Source organism: Pezoporus occidentalis, unplaced genomic scaffold (assembly GCF_034315485.1).
Source record: "Pezoporus occidentalis ecotype Australia unplaced genomic scaffold, CSIRO_AGI_Poc_V1 ctg111, whole genome shotgun sequence".
Lineage (NCBI taxonomy): Eukaryota > Metazoa > Chordata > Aves > Psittaciformes > Psittacidae > Pezoporus > Pezoporus occidentalis.
In genome coordinates this window covers 2,368,147-2,389,731 of record NW_026912898.1, presented here as the reverse complement: position 1 = coordinate 2,389,731, position 21,585 = coordinate 2,368,147, and the positions used below count along the sequence as shown (strand labels likewise).

The 21,585-nt window shown below is 43.4% G+C and overlaps 1 protein-coding gene across 1 annotated transcript; it reads right to left on the bottom strand.

Moving 5' to 3' along the window:
• Positions 1-10,082: 10,082 nt before the first annotated feature.
• FBXO40 (F-box protein 40) lies at positions 10,083-20,982 on the bottom strand. Its single transcript, XM_062633067.1, has 3 exons — positions 20,734-20,982; positions 13,857-15,755; positions 10,083-11,322 (listed from the first exon to the last, which is right to left on the bottom strand). The coding sequence occupies exons 1-3, from the start codon at positions 20,740-20,742 to the stop codon at positions 11,125-11,127; spliced, it is 2,106 nt and encodes a 701-aa protein (XP_062489051.1). The 5' UTR covers positions 20,743-20,982; the 3' UTR covers positions 10,083-11,124.
• Positions 20,983-21,585: the final 603 nt, after the last annotated feature.

Here is a 21,585-nt window from a genome sequence, read left to right as displayed (position 1 = left end):
CACCTTTCATGTGGGGAACAGAAAGCATTGCTCAGTGGAGTAAAGGAAGTCAGAAAAAAGCATCTATCAAAAAAAGCTGAAGTTGGCTACTATGGGAAGAGCAGAGAAGTATGCAAACTTCAGCACCTCACATGTAGAAAGACAGCCAGGTCAAGAAAAGCTTCAAGGAACAACTAGCAAAAGGAATCAAAACTAACACCAGATCTTTCTTGACATGTATCAGGAACCTGCCAGATGTTCTGAGGGGCAGATGGATGATCAGGCTGTGAGAGGAGGCCACAGGGGACATAAGGCCATTGCAGGAATCCCTGCATCTGTGTTAAGTGTTGAGCGAAGAGATCGACGTGGCAGGACCCATTCTTCAGCAGGGTGGGGTTCACCAATGAACATGTCTGAAACTGAAGCAGCAGTGGAAAAGGTTGTTCAACACACTGACAAAGCAAACAGTAACAGCTCGCTGGGGGCAATGGCATTTGTCCAAGAGTCTTAAAGGAACTCCAGAATAAAATAGCTGAGCTTCTCTGAGCAGCGTGTAACCCAGGCTTGCCAAAAGCGGAAAGTGGTGAATGTGATGCCACGTTTTAAAGCTCAAGAGGAGAGTGACCTGGGAGTCAGCTGAGCTGTGAGGAGGAGCATGTTTTGGCAGTGAGTAGGAGCTGGACTAACTTAGTGTGACACATCAGGCTCTGGAGGGAAGCATGTGTCCCCTGCTTTTGTCTGGGACATAAGGTAGGGGGTGGTTGTAATAGAGTTGGAAGCTTGGAGAATAGAAAAGCCCAGTCCTTTTCCCTTTTCTCTTTTCCTTTTCTCTTTCCCCTTTTCCTCTTTATCCTTTCTGTCTTTGTTTGATTGATTTTATTTTGTTTGGGTTGGTTTGGGTTTTTTTGAGAGAGAGAGAGTGCAGAATGTTACAGGAGCTTCATTACCCCTTGTAGCTTATCATTGCTCATGTCAGTGAAGTCCAGATGAAAGATACATGGTCAGAGAAGGTGATAAATGCAGAAGATTGCTGTTACTATGAAAAACAAATGTGCAGCACTGGTGAAGACATCTCTTTGGTCAGCATTCCATACTCCGTTTAGAGAGAGAAGCCCTGAGGCAGTGGTAGGGAGGAGAAGCAGCCGTTCTGTAGCTGTGGTGACCTTCTCTGAGAAAAGGTATCCAGCTATTGAGAGGAACTACCTGATGCCCGTGGGCTTTCAAGAAGCTGCGGCCATGTGGGAGTCATCTTACTGTGTCTACGTGTGAACCTCTTGCTGCTCACTGTGCTGATCCAACCAAGGACTGTGATGCCAAGCTCTTGCAACAGAGCTTGCTGCTTCAAGCTTCTGATCTGGAAGAAGTGTAGAGTCAGAGAGCATGAATGCTGGCCCTGGTGCTTTGTCCCAGCCCATCCCTACCAAGCAGTTGGCAGAGATTCCTTGCAGTTCGCTGACCAAGATGGGGGACTTGTGGGAAAGTTTGGTATCATGTCTATGGTCAGTGTGCATATCTCTTTCCTGCTGCATGCTAGGCTTGAGTGATTTACTGTCTGTCACTGCCTGGTGGAGTATGGGAGAGGGGTTTTAGCTCTGAACGATTCCTGTGCATTAGGCACTTCACTATGGGTCTTCAAGAGGCTGAGGGTGACAGGTGGAATTTGAAGTTTCTTGGCCTAAGCATGTGGTACCAAGGTGGGAACAAACTTTATAAAGGACAGCTTTACCTGCTGTAGGGAGTTGTATCATTGAAACCCTTCTGTCACAAAAGAAAGGCTCTTCCCAGTCTGATTCTGTGATGAACTTGGCAAATGCATGTAAGGGTGAGCACAGCTCTCAGAACTGAAGTGTGCAGAGATGTCATTCTCAAATGTTTCAAGACTGACATCTCTACAGGTTAAAAGGCAACCCTGACTAAGCCTGTCCTTACTGTGGTGCCTTGCAACAGGGACACTTACACTGAATTGCTATGGTGGGTAGGTTGCAACTGCATGGTTGGAGAAGCTCTGCACACTGACCTCCAGGATCGAGTCTGGCCTCTTATGTAATGTGCCTGTCGTGTTCCAGAAACAGCTTTGACTGAACAAGGTGTCTGGGATGTGTTAGGGAAGCCGTGTCCACGTTTGCTTTGGAAGTGCTGCAGAATGTGTGATCATGATACAATGTGAGGTTGAAGCTAACACGATTCAAATGCTTTACTTCTAGTTAATGCATGTTCTCTTTGAGGCAAGTACCAAGCTGAGCTTCATCTATGTTCATAAAGTGCACCTAAACCACTGTGGTTAGACTGATGAATCTATTTAGCTAGCTTAAATTGTATGAGCATAGGCATAATCAAACAAGGGGAATCTATATGGAAAAGATAATCTTGAGTTTGGTTTTATTGTTTGCAAAATGACTGCTCCTTCAGTACTGCATTAGAACTTTTGGCTTGTCTATATTTACAATACAATGCAGCCACAGCCTCTGAGTAATCTTGTGCTGACTGAAGTGCAAAGAACTTAATCTTATGTTTTGCAGGGTGGCAAAATCCATAACAAATTTAATGCCTTCTATGTAATAATTCTCCTACAGAACTAGTTTAGAACACCTGCTTTAATACTTATTTCTAGTGACAGAGTGTACCTTATAATGGGTTCATCTGCCTAGCAGCTAATCAGATGATGACCAGATTCCTGCTTCTCTATTCACATGGCCAGGAAGTGTTGCCACATGGCACTTGGCCACAGCACGTTTGACCTTGCAAGGCAGCACGGCTGTCTCCCAGAGATGCAGAACATATTATTTATCCATGTCTTTCTAATGCAATCGAGTGTATCCCTGATGAACTTTTAGTCTCTTAGTGACATTTTCTGTAATAAGTGTTTTATATGTAAAATGTAAGGAATGTTGTAACTCAAGGTCACTTTGTATATCAGTAAGTATTACTTTTTCTGCTTTAGGGTATATGCGTTACTTGGTTTTGTGGTTTAAATTAAGCTTGAGACCTTCAGGGACACAGTAATAATGAATTCTCCATAGCAACTCCAGTGGGGAACATCATAGAGCAGCTAATCAAATCGAGTGCCATCGTATATTTCTCCTTGCGAGGAATAGGGCCGCTCTTAATGCATTCCTTTCATCTCTCCATTAATTTTCTTTCCTCACTGTTGAGTATATTATGTCTTATTTTACTCTGAACATGCCTAAATATAACTTGCAGCTGTTGATTCTTGCTGTGCCTTTCCCTGCAGGTTAGTGCACCAGTACTCTGGTGCTCCCACCAGTACTTTGTATTTTCTGTGGTGCGATTGAGAGATACTGGTTCAGTGCCCACTGTAAAGTGCTTTCTGACCTTCCCAGTCGGTCCTGTCATTTTGCTCTGGACCACTTCCAAGTTTTCAACATAATTAAAAAGCATGTGGATGCCTGGACTGCCAAGAGGTGTTGCAGCTTCGGGCTTTGCTGGGTTTCCAACTTGGCATTGGCAGTCATGGGTGACAGCGACTTCTTCAGCGGTCACCAATGAAGTTCGTGACAGTATTGACACCAAGGGTTCCTTAGCGCTCCCTTTCCATGAAGTCGAAATGGTACAAGCAAAAACTCCTTCCACCAGCAGTTACATTCTGCCCGTGGTCACTTCTATGTGTTCCCACAGGCCAGGCAACTGATAGGGGTTTGTGGATCAACAGCTAGGTGGTCCAGTACCTGAGGAGCACCTTATCTTGTTCGAGTGTGTTCAGCTGGCCAAGGGACTTGTGTTGATCTGAAGGACTCCCTCTGCTTCAGCTACTGATCCTGCCACTTGCAAATCTGATCAACACTGGTTTTGACAAGTTGTATCTCCTGATGCCAACATTAACCAGCACAGTTCTTGCACAGAGGCACACTCTTTCAGCAGGGATTGCTCCTTCTTTTTGGACCATGAATTTCTGCCCTTTGTCTGTTAGGAATTAATCCGTGCAATGCAAATGATGATGTATACATACACTATTATTTTTCTTCGGAATTTTCTTGGTTTGTTAATAACAATCTGCACCAGTGCTTTTATCAACCAAATGTTTCATTTTGTCAAACACTTTTGTTTTCTTAAACGTGCTAAGTTATTGTCATTTTCATTGTTGAAGCCCTTGTTAGTTAACTCACACTCTCTTACCTGTAATTATTACTATGGAAGCACCTAACAATGATTGGTGTCATCGCTATGAACACTGGCACAGCACACCCTTCCGAGATCTTGGGATTTCTCTATATGACAGGATTTTAAAATACTTAACTCCATTAGGCCAGGTGCCTTCTCAGCCAAATCTTTTATGATTCTAAGATGCAAATGTTCTTGGCTACTGATCTGAAAATACTTACACTTAATAGATGCTGTTAAAATCTTCCTTAGTTTGCAAATAGATTAGGAAGTTGTTTACCATCCTCAAGTAGTATGAATAGACAATTACATTTCTTTCTGTATACAAACGACTAACTTCTCTGTATCAAAAAGCCTACATCAAATATCTCCTCAATCAACAGTTTTCCTATAGGCACCCAGTAAGGGCCTAGTCCATTACTGGCATTTCTCGGTTTTCAATGTATTTTGAAAGAACTCCTTCCAAGCCCCATTAGCACTTGCAGCAATCCAGTTTTTCCAGATTATTTTGAACTCTCCTTATCACCCTGTATGCCTCATAAATTCTCACTTTTATTGTGTGCCGTATACCTTCTTTCCATCCACACCTTCCTTCTGCCTTCCACCCCCCCCATCCCGCCTTGGTTACATACAATATTTCTGAGTATTACCTTCAAATTCCCTGTTAGGCAGAAAAAGCATTTAACCACGTCTGTCTTTTTCACACCTGCAGAACTGCAGATCTTTTCCATCTTGTAAACTTCTAGCAGTGCAATTTCTATTAAAAAACTCATTGTAGCTTTCTTCTGGAGTATGAGCAGATTTGCCCATTAGCTGTTTATTCAGAGGAGCTGCGTAGGTCTGCAGCTTGTGCTGTGCCTGTGAAACAGGTTTTGGGTCACTGCCTGCGAAGAGGCTCAAGAGCAGCAGTTGTGATAGACTTCGTTTTGCAGAGCAGTAATCCACTCTTGACTGTTCTCTGTAATCAAATCCCTCCAGGTGTCTCCTAAAGCTGGGACCCTTCCATTCTCCAGAGCTGCAATTGCACGCTGGATTAGCCTGGCTGAAAGGAATAGCTCTGGTAAACACTTGAGCAATTTACCAAGCTTGGTAGTAAATGTAACTTTACCATGTAGGTATCGCATTCAAGGATGCTGCAAATGCTGGAAGAAGGCTGTGTATCTGCTTTCCTATGCAGGGAGATGAAAACCAGCTAAATAACTATGTGATGACAGATAAGGAGGTATTGATGGGCAGGACCTAGAAAACAAGGGAAAGAATATACCACTTGTGATGAGAGAAACGCACACAATGCTGGTAGCCAAAGTTCAGCTAAGGGAAGCAGGTGAGCCTGGGGATGCCTGTGTACTACAGGGAACCTCAGAGATGTGATGGTGGGAGGAGATCCAACCTGTGGCTCAGTCAGGTCACCATGATTTTGTCCAACCAAGTCTGGAAACCCTCCATGAGTGGAGATGTTGTTGTTTCTGGGTACCTGATCCAGTGCTGCATTTCCCTTCTGGTAAAAAAGTTGTTCCTGAAGTTCTACTTGAATCTGCCAAGCTTCAGCTTGTTGCCAATTCTCTTTGTTATATCTCCTGCTACTATTGAGAAGACATTGGTTCCATTGCCTTTGTGACTACCTTATAAATATCAGTAAGGAAGAAATACGGGCAACTAATATGAGGTATAAACTAGTTATCATGCAAGTAACAGAAATATGGCAGAATAAAAGTCAGCCCTGGAATTAAAATATTCTGCTGTTCAGGACTGCTACAAAGGAAGATAAAGATAGTGAATTAGCATCACATGAATGATGTTATAGGCTGTTCAGGTGAAACTCAGAAAGTTTAAAGAGGCATTTCTCTGGTGCAGCTCAGAGTCAGCTGTGACCTGCTCAAGTTCATAACTGGCTATACAGGGAGAGAGCTAATATTAAAACAGATAAATCCCAGTAAGAACTATGCTGCCATAGGGAAACTAACTTCAGAGTTATAAACCAGAGAATAATCTCTCATGATAATCATGGGCCTTAGGCCTATAATTCTCAACATGACAGATGACAAATTCCTTCATAAAACCATCATTGAACCTACAAAAGATTTGTTAGTTGTAAATAGCAATTAAGTCATAGAGCAGGCGGTCATCAAAAATAAATGTGGAGTGTGTGATCATAATTTCCTTACATATAAATAAAGTGGGAAGCTAAATAAGAATAGGCCTCTACTGTATACACAGGTTTTGTTTCCAAAGAAATTGAAACCCCAGGAATTAAGAAAACTCTTTAACATGGACTGTAATGGTAAGGAAACTGGATGTGAAAAATGCCCAGAAGGTCTGAGAGAGAAGCACAGTGGCTATGAAACTTGCACCCCAAGTAAAGAAGGAAAAATCCATCTGTAACTACCTGGATGAATAGCCACAAAGTGAAGGGTAGGGAGAGGGATCAGCAAAGAAAACTCTTCTTTAAATGTCTGTAGATAGAATGTAATGTCAATCTGGAAAACGAATTTTTAAAAGAAGAGAATGATTTTCTTCTAAATAAATAACTGACCCAGGAAGGAGAAAGCTGCTACGCAAAGAGGATGGGGTCAAAATAAAAAATAATGGTTAAAACTAGATACAAAATAACTATAAATAATAAATGCCAATAACAGTCTTCAACCAGGAAAATGACGTTGAAGAGTGGTGCAGAGGAAAGGAGCATAATGAATATGAGGGTACAGAACCTACCACACCTGATTCGAAAGCAAAGCAAACATGAATGTGATGAAACTAAAAAAAAACAAATTAAAACCTGGATTTTGCTGGGTGGTGGTTTGTTGTTTTTTTTAAACCATAATATTTTTTATTCTTATAAAAGCAGCAAGGAGTTACAGAGGTTTGCAAAATAACAAACACTGTTCACTTACACTTCACCTCATCTGTGCTCACTCTGTTTTGGGAGCTGGAGGCCTGGCAAGTAATTTCTTCCTCCAATCCAGACTTATACGTGTTAGTAGGTTACCTGTCCTTTCACCCCTTAAGAATTATCATCTGCCCCATGTTACTCTATAACATGGACAGGGAATTTCCAGTGCTTTCCTCAAGGAGAAGCAGTTATCCAGAAAGTCTGTTGCTGGCAGCAAATGATGAGCATACAAGAACATCAAAATTCCTGACCCTTTGTTGTTTTATGGTGGCCTCTGAGCTCATGTTTCAGCAATCCAGTGGCTGAATACTCTAACCCAGAACAGAGGCTCTGCCACAGAGTGAGGTCCACTGTGTGAATTACAGTTCAAAACAGACCCTGCATTTCAGTGAGTTCACCAGGCTCACCCAAACATCTTCTTTGTCAGTAGAAACCAGATAAAATACACTCTCTGTTTCCCTTATATCTCTGCTCTCCTAAGCATCGCTCCTATCCTCCTGGTGTCTGTTGAGTTCAACCATTTCTTCCTAAACCATTTGCAACTGCATCATCTCTTCCACATCCCACTTCCCTTCATTCCTGTGCTCTTTTACTTGTCTCCACTCGCCTCTCCTCATGACACCTACAACCAGGCATGTGTCCTTTATCCAAACCCATTACCTTTCCTATTTCCCATTTTTCTGCTCTCTTATCCTGACCATTTTTGCTCTGCTCTGGCCTCTCTGATTTCCACAATGCCACCATTTCAGTACCCATTCTTCCAACAAGAGGAAAGACCACAAAACATGACAGCCTGGAGCGCGTGGAATATTGCTCTTGCACTTCATGAGACTTGTGGGCAGCACAAACATGACCAAAGCCATGAAGGTCCAGAGTATGGCATTTGGACAGAGAGCAACCTCAATGCTCTTTGCACTTGGATCCCCTTTTCCAGTTCAAACTCCACCCCAGTGTTAAGACCTGTTTTGAAAAACACCAAATGTCCAGTTGCTTCTAATCAAGTCCTTCAAGCTGAAATTTAGGAAGAGTTTTAACTTTCCATTGGTCAAGTTATGACCTTAAACTAGGAGCCTAAGGACTTGCTGAACCCAAACCAAAGCCTCTCGCCTTTCAAGTAAGCCAGAGTTGGGCTCACCAAGATAAAAAGGGCAGGCAGATATAGTTCCTTGCAGCTCCCCAAAGCTTCTGCTGACTCTAATAATGAGCAGGACTGTCAACATTGAGCTAGCTTGGCATCCTTTAATTAACTGATTAATTAAATTGCATAGGACAACGGCCCACAGCTTTCCACTAGTGTTAAGTGAGAGATAAGAAGTTGCCAGGTGGGAACACACTGATATAAGGGTGATCTCCACTTCCCTGTGCAGCTTTCCCTCTTCCAGGATTAGGTTCATTAGACTAACCTGAAGATGACTGTGGATTATCAGCTTCCCCTGTATACGCTGAAGGTTACTTAACCAAATCTACATTTTACAGAAGTATACCTACCTATTCACGGTGGTGAATGTGTCTTTTTCTCTCTGTGAATTAACGGCCTGTGTCTCTCCAGCAGACCCCATAGCAGTACCAGCAGGAAAATGATCCAGTCTCCTAGATGTTGTATGTACATCCTGCCTGATCCCAAGAGAGAGAGGTTGCAATATTCCTATCGCTGACCCGCACCCTAAACCACCATGTTTGTAAAGGTTGCATCCTCCCTGTAGTCTGACTTTGGCACCTCAAACACAGGAAAGAAGCAGGGTCAGTGGTAATAAGGCTGGAACTGAAGTCATGAGATCTCCAGGAGCAAGGAGATAGAAGAACAAAAATCCTCTGTCATGAAGAGAAGGAGGCCAGAAGTGTAATAGCAGCAGTGGCAGTGAGACTGCCACTAAGGGTAAAACAAGCCCAATTCTTATCTAACACAAGACACAATTTCAGTGCAGTTACACCAATTTACAGAAAAGTGGCTGATCGGGTGAGATATGGTTCACAGATTGAACTTCATGGACTCTTACACCCTCCTCAAATGCTGAGTCACTCTGAGACCCTATTATTTAAGCATCTGTTTTGTTTGGCTTTTTTTTCACTCCTGAAATTATCCATAATTTTGGATAGCTCCATTTTTAACTACCCAGCATAGATACTGGCACCCAATACTTGGATGTACATTTGCATCTACCACGGTCTGCAGTACAGCTATGTGCTCGGCATCTTTCAAAATCAGGTACCTGATATGCGAAGGATGAGATCCTGATGTAGAGACCAGCCTAGGAAGTCTGGCTGGATTTTCTCACCTCTGTCAACTTCTCTGTGTAAACCAGTGATAATATCAGGTGACTGATGTTATATGGGATGTTCTGAGGACAGGTGACTTTTTGTGCGCAAATTTAAAGGATAGCCAGTTTGGTTTTGTGCAGTGGCTTAAGCCTTCCACTGACTGCTGCTACTCCTGCTCCTGGGATCAATCCCCTGACCCCACAATTCAGACAGTATGGTACTGAGGGCATATGTCTGGAGAAGAAAAATATCCTTGTATGGTTACAAATCTCACAGGGATCACTTAAGATGCAAGTGTAGACAAGGACGAGCTGCACTCAGCGTGGTTTTGATCACCACGCTGATTACCAAGCATTCAGCTCAGCTTCATCAGCAACCTTTGTCTGTAAGAGAAGGCTCCTTCTGGCACAGCTGCCTCATCCCAGATCTGCACCGAGACCAGGGATAGCAAATGCGGTGTGTGTCCATCCACGCAGGCCAGTTTTCACCCGGCCAGCGCAGGCAAGGAGAGTGGTGGTGCAGGCCAGCAGACGTCCCAGCTCCTGGCAAGGTTCTCCTGCCCGACATGGTGAGATGAAAGCCAGACCTCATATCCTAAGCTCGCGCTCCTGGCTACCAGCTTAAAAGAGAAAGGGGTGTGAGTCAGTGCCTCTATGGCCGTGCAGTGGCTTTAAGCTGTCAAATCAGTTTATGATGATTTCAGAGGAATCCCACCCACCACCACAACCATGGCATTTCTAACTAGCACCACTGAAATGGGTTTAAATAGTGCAGTAAGACAGACACTGCTGGGAACATGTCTGCTTTCTTTTCATCTGTTGCCTCAACAATCACATTCTGGTTTTAAATCAGTGTATTTATTAAAAAAGAAACCAAATTCTTATCACTTTTCTGCTCTGTAAGAAAGGGAAAAAATCCTATACTCCAGCCCATTTAACTGAAGCAAACGTTACCTGTACCATTACTGAATAGGTTGCTGAATGCCTTTTCTTTTACAGAAAAAAACAGTATGTCTTTGACATACTGTTCACAGTTGTTTGCAATTACAACTTGCAGTGTACAACTGCAACGCTGAGTAGGTAAGAAATTCTAAAAGTTGCTCTGAATATTTTTTGATGGCTTCAATGTATTTTGAAATAAACCAGAGGAAGTTATTAACTGAAAAATACAAGAAGTCACTTGAGCCCCTAAAACTGTTTACTACTTGTTTTTTTCTAACAAAGAGCATGTTGTCTGCTTTGGTTTGGTTTGAAAGCTCAGCTTTAGGTTTGTGCTCAACTAGGCACACTTGGATGAATCAGGGTCCTAAATGATGGTCTGTGGCTGGGCAGTGAATTCCTGAGTCCTCACTGGAGTTCTCATTAATTCACTTAATTCTGGGGGTTCATGTCTCTTTTGCCCATGTCTCAGAATTAGATTAGCAGCCCCTAGGTCTGTCAAGCAGGAGGGCATCTACCTGTGCTCTTAGAACTTGTCTTTCAGACCCCAAAACTAAGGTGTTTCAGACCTACGTACATTAAGTGATCTTGCTTCTCTCAGGGATGTGGTACAAGAACAGCACCCTACCTTCAAGGTTACGAAGATGCTGTTTTCAACCCAGATCCTTATTGCTTATTTTTTGGGATGCTGTATTCAGCAAGGAATGGAAACATAAACAGAAAGCACGTGCTATCAGTGAGCAGTGGGTGAAGTTTTAACATTGAAATTAATACAGGAAAAAACAAAAAGAAAATATGCAGGATGTTTCAAACACAGCTGGGGAGAAACCATTTTTGTACGTCCAACGGAGGGTTGGAAGCAACAATCTTTACACCCAAATTCCCAAATCTTTTTTTCAAGGGCCCTGAAAGGAGTGTGGCAGAGGCGGAGCAGGCTGTTCAGACTCTGCGCTTGAAAGTAGAAACCAAAGTCTGTTGAATCTGCTCTCTTGATTCACACATGCCCGTCAGCAGCACGGGGTCTGTCTTGTGCTCCACTTGGTAGAAGGGACAATTCTTCAGGTGCTCCGCCATGGACACGACGTCGTTGCGCTGCCACTTGTTAACTCTGGAGAACAGGCTGCTGAACTGCCAGATCTAATATGGGAAAGGGGAGAGAAATTGGGCAGAGAGAGAATGGATGTTGGAAAAAATAGGAGTTTGAAAATCTATATATGCTTGTAGTGGGGGTGCATCACTTGTACTGGGCAGGCTAGTGAACACGTGATTGTGCAGGGCTGGCATAGCAAGTGAAAATGGGGTCTGTACTGTTGTGGACCATGTACTTCCTGGTTTTGCTGCTTTAATCCTCATCTGCCATTTTTAATGGGAAAGTATCCTTCTACAGTTTTTGGTGTCAATCCAGTGCAGGGCATGAGCAAATCCAGGCCACTCGACACTGCACCTCTAGAGAAAACTCCATCACATGCACAGTGTGATTGATGCCAGATGTTTATAAAGCAAAGTGACTACAGCATGCTTGTGTGATACATATCTCAAAGAAACCTGCCTTCCAAAGCATCTATCAGCAACTTGAAAGTAATTAACATTACAACACTGTTGTTACCCCACCCAAGAAGCAGCCTTGGAAATCTAAGGGTAAAGTTATTCCTAGAGGACGTACAAGCTTGTAAAAAATAGAAACGTGCAGTTAAGATCTTCTGGTTCTGTTTGCAGTGATACAATGTACCGTTCAGTGGTAAGCTAGCATATAGTGATAAGACTGTGATTAGATTTCTTTGATATTTGCTGTATACCATTAAATCAAAATAATTTTTAAAGTCATAGTAGATTTCTTCTCCTTAAAGATGTTTCTTCCTGGGGAAGGAACACTCCCCTGGCATCAAGGGAGTGGAGCACCTCCTGTATGAAGGTAAGCTGAGAAAGCTGGGGCTGTTCAGCCTGGAGAAGAGAAGCTGCATGGAGACCTCATAGCAGCTTTCCAGTATCTGAAGGGGGCCTATAGGGATGCTGGGGAGGGACTATACATTAGGGACTGTAGTGATAGGACAGGGGGTAATGGGTTAAAACTGAAACAGGGGAAGTTTAGATTGGATATAAGGAAGAAGTTCTTTCCTGTTAGGGTGGTGAGGCACTGGAATGGGTTGCCCAAAGAAGTGGTAAATGCTCCTTCCCTGACGGTGTTCAAGGCCAGGTTAGATGAAGCCTTGGGTGACATGGTTTAGTGTGAGGTGTCCCTGCCCATGGCAGGGGGCTGGAACTGGATGATCTTAAGGTCCTTTCCAACCCTAACTATTCTATGATTCTACGATTCGGTGCTTAAGATTGGCTGACTCTGTCCTAGTCCTAAATAGTCATAGCTATTATAAACAGTAGCCCAGAAATTCAGGCTTAGTTACAAAGAGAAAGTTTTCAAGTGGAGTCTGCACTGGAAAAAAGATTCCTGTGGTCAGTACAAAGAGCTAATATGAAAAGCATTGACAGTCCTCAAATTCAATGCTGCTGGTTTGAAATTGTGCTACACTAACAACAGAAGTTAATTGCTATATAATTGCTCAGCTGGAATGTCTTCCTTTTACTGAAGGAAGCCACATCCTTTGGTAAATCATTTCAGTGGCTAATTCCTGTTGTGGAATGGGCTAATTCAACTTGCAGCCACCAGACGTTGTTACACAGATTATGAATTCACCATGCTTCATGTTTTCTCTCTTAATAAATAGTCATAAGCTGCTAAGCTTCCATTTGATAAGAATCGATAGGCAGAGATCTTCAGGGCTCTGCTTGAAAGCCAGGTCCTTAGATAGCTTCTGGGAGTCTTCCCTGGATCTCAAAAATATTTGTTCCTAGATTTCTGTCTTGTCTGCTCAGCCATGCTGAAGTCTCTCGTGTTATTCTTTTAAACAGCTTTATGTTAGAGCAGCTGCAGAGCTATCGGTTAGAAAAGAATCATAGAATCATAGAATAGTTAGGGTTGGAAAGGACTTTAAAATCATCTAGTTCCAACCCCCCTGCCATGGGCAGGGACAAACTGCAATAACTGTTGTTCAACTAGGACTAAGACTGAGCTGTGTTTATACATTTCTTTCAGAGTACATAAAGAGCCAATAAGGGTGATAATTTCCCAGCACAAACAGTGGCAGACCAGCTTTGTAGAGGGCAGCTTCCTATCACCATGCTGCTTCCTCAGGGCTCTCACAACCCAAGAGGCAGACTCTAGGGGTTGATGCCAACACTTTTCCTGGCTATGGCTCCTTGTTCTTTACCTTTTTGGTGGTCTAAAGCATGTTTTAGTTAGACATACCCTAGACAGGCTCGTAGAGAACAACCAAAAAAAAAAAAAAGTATGAATACCAAGTTCTTCGAAACTCCATGTGTAACCCTTAAATATCAGAAATTCTCAGTGCCTAAAAACAGTGCACATGCAAAAAGGTTACCCAAGACAAGCTTGAATGGGGGATTCCCACTAGTCAGAAGATATCCATTTACAACTTCCTATTTTCACTAGATGTACTACGTTTCACAGCCCTGATCCCTGACAACTATGGTGCAAATTCAAAACCTCATGAACATTCCCCACATCTGCAAGTTTACACACAGCATCCCTTGCAATGCGTGTGTTTTACCTGGAGAGAACCCATGGCTGTCTTTTTCCCAGCATCACAGTCACTTGCCTTTTTGCGAGCTTTCCACGAAGTACCACCATGGGAATATCGCTTTTTCTCCCAGACCAGCAGGACCATTCCCCTCTCTTGAAGAAGAGTGGCACAGATGTCCCTCATCAGCACTGACACTTGCGATAGCTGAGATAAACTGAAGCTGTCCAGGAACCCCGCAATGTACTTGAGCACTTCCACCGGGAGGCTGCTCAGCAAGTCCTTGTTTCTCCCTCGATTAGCCGCTGTGGGATTGAACTTTCCTGATTCAGCAAGGACAGTGTCTACCTCTGGCTTAATAGCAAATGACTTGAGAGGTTTGCTGTATATAACCTTGGCCTTAAGACCCTCAGGACGGAAGTGATTTTGAACAAAAGTACATCCCAAGTAGGCCAGTGGGCAACGATGCTGGAACCATCCATCCAGACATGACTGGATATCAGCGTGCACATTCTTGAAGTGGGATGGGAACTCGTCTCTCCTGAAGAAATGGCTGCAAGTGAATGTGAAAGCTGAACTGCTTTTGTTGTGTCTTCTGGTTACACATTCAGTGTAGAGCTCCACGTGCAGTTCTGGTGGGCTTTCTTCATCCAGAATGTCTGCTAGAACAGCACTGGAGGAGAAAGGCTCCAGGGGAAAGCTGTACGTTTGTGTCGCAAAATCCACAAAAAGTCCATCAATACCCCTTGCTTCGGAGATCTCATGGCCTTTCAGCTCTTTTTCCAGTGCACACAGCAGTGTGGCCTCAACTATATTTGCCTTAGGTAGATCTTCTGGGTTTATTCCCAATTCTGAGGTATCCACTGACTTGTCTGAAGTTGCTATCCTGTGGCCCAGTGCATCTCCTAGTCGTGCTCTTTTGCCACAGTAACTAACTGGCACTTTGAAGGTGTAGACAGTCTTTACTTCCTGAGCTTCCAAGTTCCCATAGACAAAGTCTTTTTCTTTGGGAGTGCAAGCAGCTAGCTGGCCAAAGCGAATAAGCATTCCCCCATGGTGGACCAGATACATGTTGTAATCACCTACACCAACTTCCTTCTTCAGCCTCTCCAGGACTCCTTCTTGCCAGGGAGCCAGTCCTGTCATTTCTGTAGTTGGTGTTACTTGTTCAGGCTTTTGGTCCTTTGCCTCTTCTGCACTCCCAGGTACTTCCTTTGCCTGCTCTGAGGAGCTGGCAGCTTGCGGGGCTGACCCTGTTTTCTTGGAAGCCTCCTCCGTCTTTTGTCCCGTGCTGTCTGCTGAGCTCGTTACCTTGCAAGCCAGGAGCTCTTTGCTGAACATATTCTCCCAGGTTTTGTAACTCCCCAGATCCATTCCCTCTTTGTCTTTTGCCAAATCTTCACGCTCACGTTGGCTGAGTTCAGACAACTGGTTGTCGCCTTCTTGGGAACCACAGGCTACTCCTCCCACTGCACCTTCTTCCCCACCTATGGCTTCGTCCGTTAGTTCTTGCACTTCATCCTTTTTCCTCCACTCTGGAAACAAATCAGCTATTTTCAAAGTCCTGAAAAGTATCTTCTGGTCTCTGAGTGCCAAGGCTGTGTCCAGACACTCTTCATTCAAGGTCTCCTTCATAATGTTCTTGTGGAGGGTTGTGTCTGAATCCACGTTGGGCCAGCGATTCCACTCCATCGAGCAGCAGACAACGCTGGCTGGACAGACCTGGAGGTGCTTCCCCAGCTTAAAGCGGGCCATGGAAAAAGGGCAGCCATAGGCTGAATTGAGGCAGGAGACCTGCTCTAAGGGACAGAGCAATTGGTGCTCCTCCTCCTTGCACATGTGGAAGGTGGCCCCACAGTGAAAGCGGCAGCTGATCACCATGCAGGAGATGGAGGGCTCAATCGGTGCGTGACAATGCCGGTTGAAACATCTCTCACAGTGCCTGTGCTGCCCAGGGGGAGCTTTCTGAGCCCGGTGCTGTGTGTAGCAAAGACAAGAAGACAACAGTTATTGCCTGAAGGAGCCACACATGGCCACAGACCCTCTGTGCCCATGCATGGTTTTTGCATTAGGTGCTCATATGCACTTCTAGAGGGAATAAGACTGTGGTCAAATGGCTGATAGCCCCATATGTATCAGCACTGATCCCCATGATACAACGTGGCCTCACAGCATCACGGGTATAGGTAAGGTCCTTACACATCACACCAGCAGAGGCAGCCAGGGTTTGGGAGCAAGCTGTTTTCTGTCCCAGTATTTACACTCGGTCTATCTATTCCAAGCTGTAGAAGTCAAGACTGCCAGAGGTACAGTGAAGGAGCTTCCCACTTCCTTAACACTGAGTTGGATAGATGTTTATTTTTCCTCTCCAGAAAAGTTATCTGGTCATTTGGCCTACGTGTCTTGTCATTCCCCCATAAGGAAATTAATGTTACAAAAGTGAACCTCCCTTTGCTCTACACCAGCAAGGCTGAGAGTGAGGATTATCTTCAGGATCCCAGTTCCCAGTGTGGAAAGCAGCCTGGGTAAAGGCTAATTTGCTTGGCCTTCTTTTCTCTGCTTTCCTGATTTACATGGGGTTTATGGTGGTATCTGTCCTGCTTTAAGCTGTTCAGTCACATCTACTTTTATGTGGCTCAGAGAAGCAGGAGATACAGATGGATTTATTTCTCATTGGCAGCATCCTTGCTGCTCTCATTCTTGTAACATTTTGCTGCAAATATAATCTCTAAAAATAGTCCCAGCTATGACTTGCCTAAGGTCAGACGAAGGCTGGGTACATTACACTGCAATGAAAACATGAATGTGTGAACAATACTTTCCACTGCAAAAGTAACTCTCGGAGAGAAACAATTGATAAATAAAAATACACCAGTGGCACAGCCCTTACAGTTCTCCAAAACACAGAAAGGACTGATTGCAAAGTTTCTGGCATGGAGCCTGCCTTCACACTGCTGTATGCTCAAATGAACCCCATCCGCATCATGTGTACAGAAAGAAATACATGCTTTGTTTAAGAAAACCAATCATGTCAGAGCATTCATATCCAGAATCAGTCTTCATTGTTATTCAGGTATTTGTCAGCTGAGTTTAGCTCATCTCTAACTTGTATATGTCGTGCTTTTCAGATAAATTATTTCTTTGCCTCTTCTTGTCAAATCTGTGAAGCTAGAGGACAGGAAGAAGGGACGGAGAATTCTTCTGATATTTATGAATGTTTGAATGCTGCTTCTGTTCCAACATATCAGTTATCAGGAGCTCTGTATTTTAAGTGATGACTTAGCTAGCCCTGTGGTTTAGTTGATGTCAGTTAGTTATTATCAGTACACAAACTACAACTTTCAGAGCCCTGATCAGAAAGTTTCCAAATTCTTGCCTCAGTAAATTTGATACTTAACATCCAGATGCAGGGGATACACAGATCTGGAAGGTGATGAAACACTTCTCTAGACCTGTGCACTTCTTGATTCCCTGAAACCTGCAAAATTTCCGAAGACCTGGGTTAGGAAAACACACAAAAATGAAATCAGAAATGCTTAACTGAATCTACTGTGGAAAGAAAAGATGCGAATTACAGTCCACAGTCTGTCCACTTTGGTAAATCTTTATTTTTAGACTGTCATGACAGCAAATCAAGTAAGGTTTAAAAATACACAGCTGCTATTTTAGCTGCAGATACATCTGTGTCTGGAGCAGATCTGTTCACTGACAATAACTTCACATTAATAAATCAATTACACTTTATTGTCAGTAAATAGATATTTAATTCAGTTGCAGTGAGTGAGTCAAAACAACACAACTGCTTTCATATTTGGTATTTGCTATGTGTGACTGATCATATATTAAGATTATACATATTATCTGAACTCTTTGCACAGAATCAAGGGAAGTCTCCCATTTTAAAGAACCATCAAAAAGGGCCACCAGCAACCCCAGATCATTACCTGAAAGAGTGCCTCTGAGATGAGACTGCAAACAAACAGAAAACAGTCTTTCTAAGCTTTAAAACATGATAAGGAGCAATTAATAGATCTCAGGAAAATTTGCATCCAAATGCTGGAGCCACAAACATTAAACTTACATATGATGATACAACAGGAAAACATTTTCAAGGAGTACTTTCGGTGAACTTTACAGAGCAGACAGAAGATACTCTCCATTTCTTTTAATCCTTGTACCCAGTATATGGTGTTTACCTCTTTTTTATCATGATATGTAAATCCTGAGCTGAATACAGCATTACTAATTTCTTTACAGGGTTTTAAAATATATTTATTATCTTAGTATCTGAGGGAGGTTTGCAACCAATAATGAATTTATCTTAGCAGTACTAAGGGTTCTCCTGAGGTCAAAAGATACTACTATTTCTATTTGTCAGATGTACAATTAAAACATAGAAAGATTAAAATAAAGTGAACATAATATTTCATACAAATAAATAACTATATACACACCACACATGGTGATGCTGAGCTTCTGATGTTTCACTTGCAGTTGTATGCTCCCTGCACAAAAACCCTGGCAGAGCCAGATGTAGAATCATATTTGCTAGGAGAACATCTAAAAATCCTTAAACTAGAGATTTTTATCTCCTTTCATGCAGTGCACTTCCTCAATCACTACATACTTAACCTCAGTGAGAAATCAGGCTCAGGTCTCCTTTTACTAAACAGATATATTTATTTCTTGCAGCTGAAAAAGAAAACACTACGCCGTTGGAAACCATTCAGTTTGGCATTGGTACATGATCCTTGGGAGCTTAAGTTTTCTGAAGTCCTGTCCTTCCATAGAAAAATAAAAAGTGAATCCAAGAATGCCATCACCTGGAATCACAGTGACCCCTAAGCTAACTGAGCCCCACATCTCAACACCCACAGCAGGCACAGCTACAGCCTAAGTGACTGTCTTGGTGTTAGGCAGAGTGGGTCACTGTCCTCCATGGCACACCTTCATTGCACACCTGCTCTGCAGTTGCCATTCAGACTGATCTTGCGTGTACGTATTGCCAGCCAAGCTTTAAATGCGTCAGGCAGTGAATATGGTACACCATATTCAGCAGGTGGAAAGGGAGAAAAAAAGCTATAGATTAAATCTCTATCAATAACATTAATAACCTTCTAGTAAGCATGTGCAAGACAGTTCCTTTGAGGCTCAGACCTTGAACAAGTTCACATGGATTTCATAGGGCCACTTTGATTCCAGGGCAGTCCTCCTGGTCATCCTCAAATCGTCAGTGTAAGACATGCAGAGTGAAAAGGTTTTCTGAGAGACAACTGACCCAGATAAACCCAAAGCTGGAAGGATGAAGCTGTGACAATTAGGGACATACTCTGCATTTTCTAGCTGGCTGAGGCTGTGGTGTTTCATGGCAATAACCACTAGTTCAGAATTACTGAATGAGTTGGAATTGCTTTATAGTGGAAAAAATATGCTTTAAAATTACAGGGATGGAGTAGGTCCACAGTGTAGTGCATCAGCATGGCAAAGACTTCAATCAACATCCCTTGCTTTTCTTCCAGAGCACACCTGCAGCTCAGTTTTTTACAGCAGCACATCAGCGCCTCTTCAGCTCCCTAAACCTGGCAGGCAGGACCACGGAGCTCAAGACAAGCTGTCTCACCATCAGGAGTCCCCTTCACCTGGTAAAACTTGCTCATGCAATTTCTGTCCAGTGAACTGCACTAGTGCTGTTAAAGGAGGAGCAGGGGAGGGTTCAGAGTAGTGAGGCACAGGTTACACAAGGCACTGCTGCTAGAAATCCGACGCTGCACTCCCTCCTATGAGCAATATTACTTGCTTCTTCCTATCTGGTGCAATGCAGCCATAGCTCACCTAAGACATACCCACCCCAGACTTCCAGATGCTGAAGTGGTCCCATGGGCTTGAGGTACAGTGCAGGGCAGGCCAGCAGCAGGGTCTTGTGTTGGACATGTTGGGGAGTCTTATGGGAGACAGGCAAGATGGGAAAAAGGGGGAGGTTGTGACATGGAGCTGCTCCACTGCTCCTTGTATGTGTGAGGGGTCCCTGTGCTGTCCTTGGTAGAGACACAAGCTGGCAGACTCACTTTGCATCGATAGCTGGGAAATAAGTTTGGGTTTGGTTTGAGTTCAGCAAGTGCTTTAAAATAACAGCCTCTGGTTTAGTTGCAGTATGAGGGTTCTTTTTCAGGTTCTGTTTTATGCCCTGGTAACAATTTCATTAACATATGTTTCTGAAAACCTCTTGAGATAATAAAGTCAATAGTTTTAAGCAAAACAAAAGAAACCCAGCCGAAGGCAGGTGCCCAGCACAGAGAATTTCAGAGCTACTGGTGAAGGTCTGAGTCATAAGAAACAAAAGAGAAAATATTCCTGAATAAAAATTGCTAAGCAGCCACAACTCTAAATGGTACAGTAGTACCTGTAAATCTTACATCACCATCATTCAGTCAGTCTGGATTACCAACACAAAGTTTGCAGTCTGAATCTACAAAAACCACCAGATCTAAGTTTTAGCATTTTGGCCACAAGATTGCTCTTGCCTCTCCTCTGCCCCTTACTGTATTTCCTTTTTCTACTTCTCTCAGAGTTTCTTGGAAATTACAGAAATAGAAGTTTCAATTTCTTATCTATCCTGCTGCTGAAGCTCTCATCATAGAATCAGATTCTTAGTCTTTTAAAACCCCAGCGCTGCAAACTACGGCTAATCCACTGAATGCATGATGGAGTTTGTTATTATTTTAAGAGTAGCTTGTCACAGAAGCATTCATAGTTACCAGCTTCCTCTGTTTTAGGGTGTCATTTAAGACATCTCGTGTCTGATTATTCTACTTCCTCTTAATTACTAGGGCTGTTTTGAGGATGTATTGATTTTCATATCTCAATACAGTAACCACTGCATTGCATAAGGTTTGACCTTATAAATATAGGTTTATATTTATATATAAAGACTCCAACTCTATGTACAAAGCCTTACCTTAATCATAGAGTCCCTGTGTGTGTATCAAACACTTGCTCTCCTGGTTGTGCTCAGCTGGGTTGAAATGAGGTGGGTAATGGAGAATTGCAAGCAAAGAAAGAAGAGAGAATGGGAGAGCACAGAGCAAGCCCAGACAGAACAAGTAGTTTTGGGATGTTAAAAATAAAACCCCGTGCATGTGACTGTGTAGCTCAGCTTACAGAGCAGTCTCTTGCACTGTATTTGTTAACACTGTCACTTCTGGAGTGATACTTCACACAGATGGGAGAAGCAGAACCAGTAATGTTCTGTGTCCCCTCCATGAGAAGAAAAAGATCAAACCATTTCCCAGAGCCCTGTATCAGCTCCCTGTCACTCTCTGGTGGAGGTTTGCCCTTTACAGCTTAACTCCCTTTGGTGCCCACAATAGTCTATGCTTTCTGCTCTTAGAATTGTCACCATGCCCATGCTCCCATCATCACCAACACGAGAAGCTGATACAGACAGTGATGGCAGGTTTCTCCTCTGCCTGGGCAGGGGTGGGCAGAAAGGGAGCGGCAACAGTGCAGAGCTGAGTAGCCAGGCAGATGTGCCTGGCCAACTCCTGGGACCCCTACGAGACTCCCCAGCTCCAGCCCCTCCACTGCACAGTGAAAGGGTCCCACCAGCCACTGGGAGGAAGCCTGAAGGGTACCGCTCCCAGTGTCACCCTTCCTCAGCCAAACCTGAGGAAGCAAAGGAGAGCAGTCACGTTTTACTGAGTGTGCACCCATTAAAGCATTTCATGGTGAGTTTCATGATGAGCATTTCATACTCATGGTGAGTACAGTCATACGGGAACCACTACGTGTCAGCGGGGCTCAGGGGTGC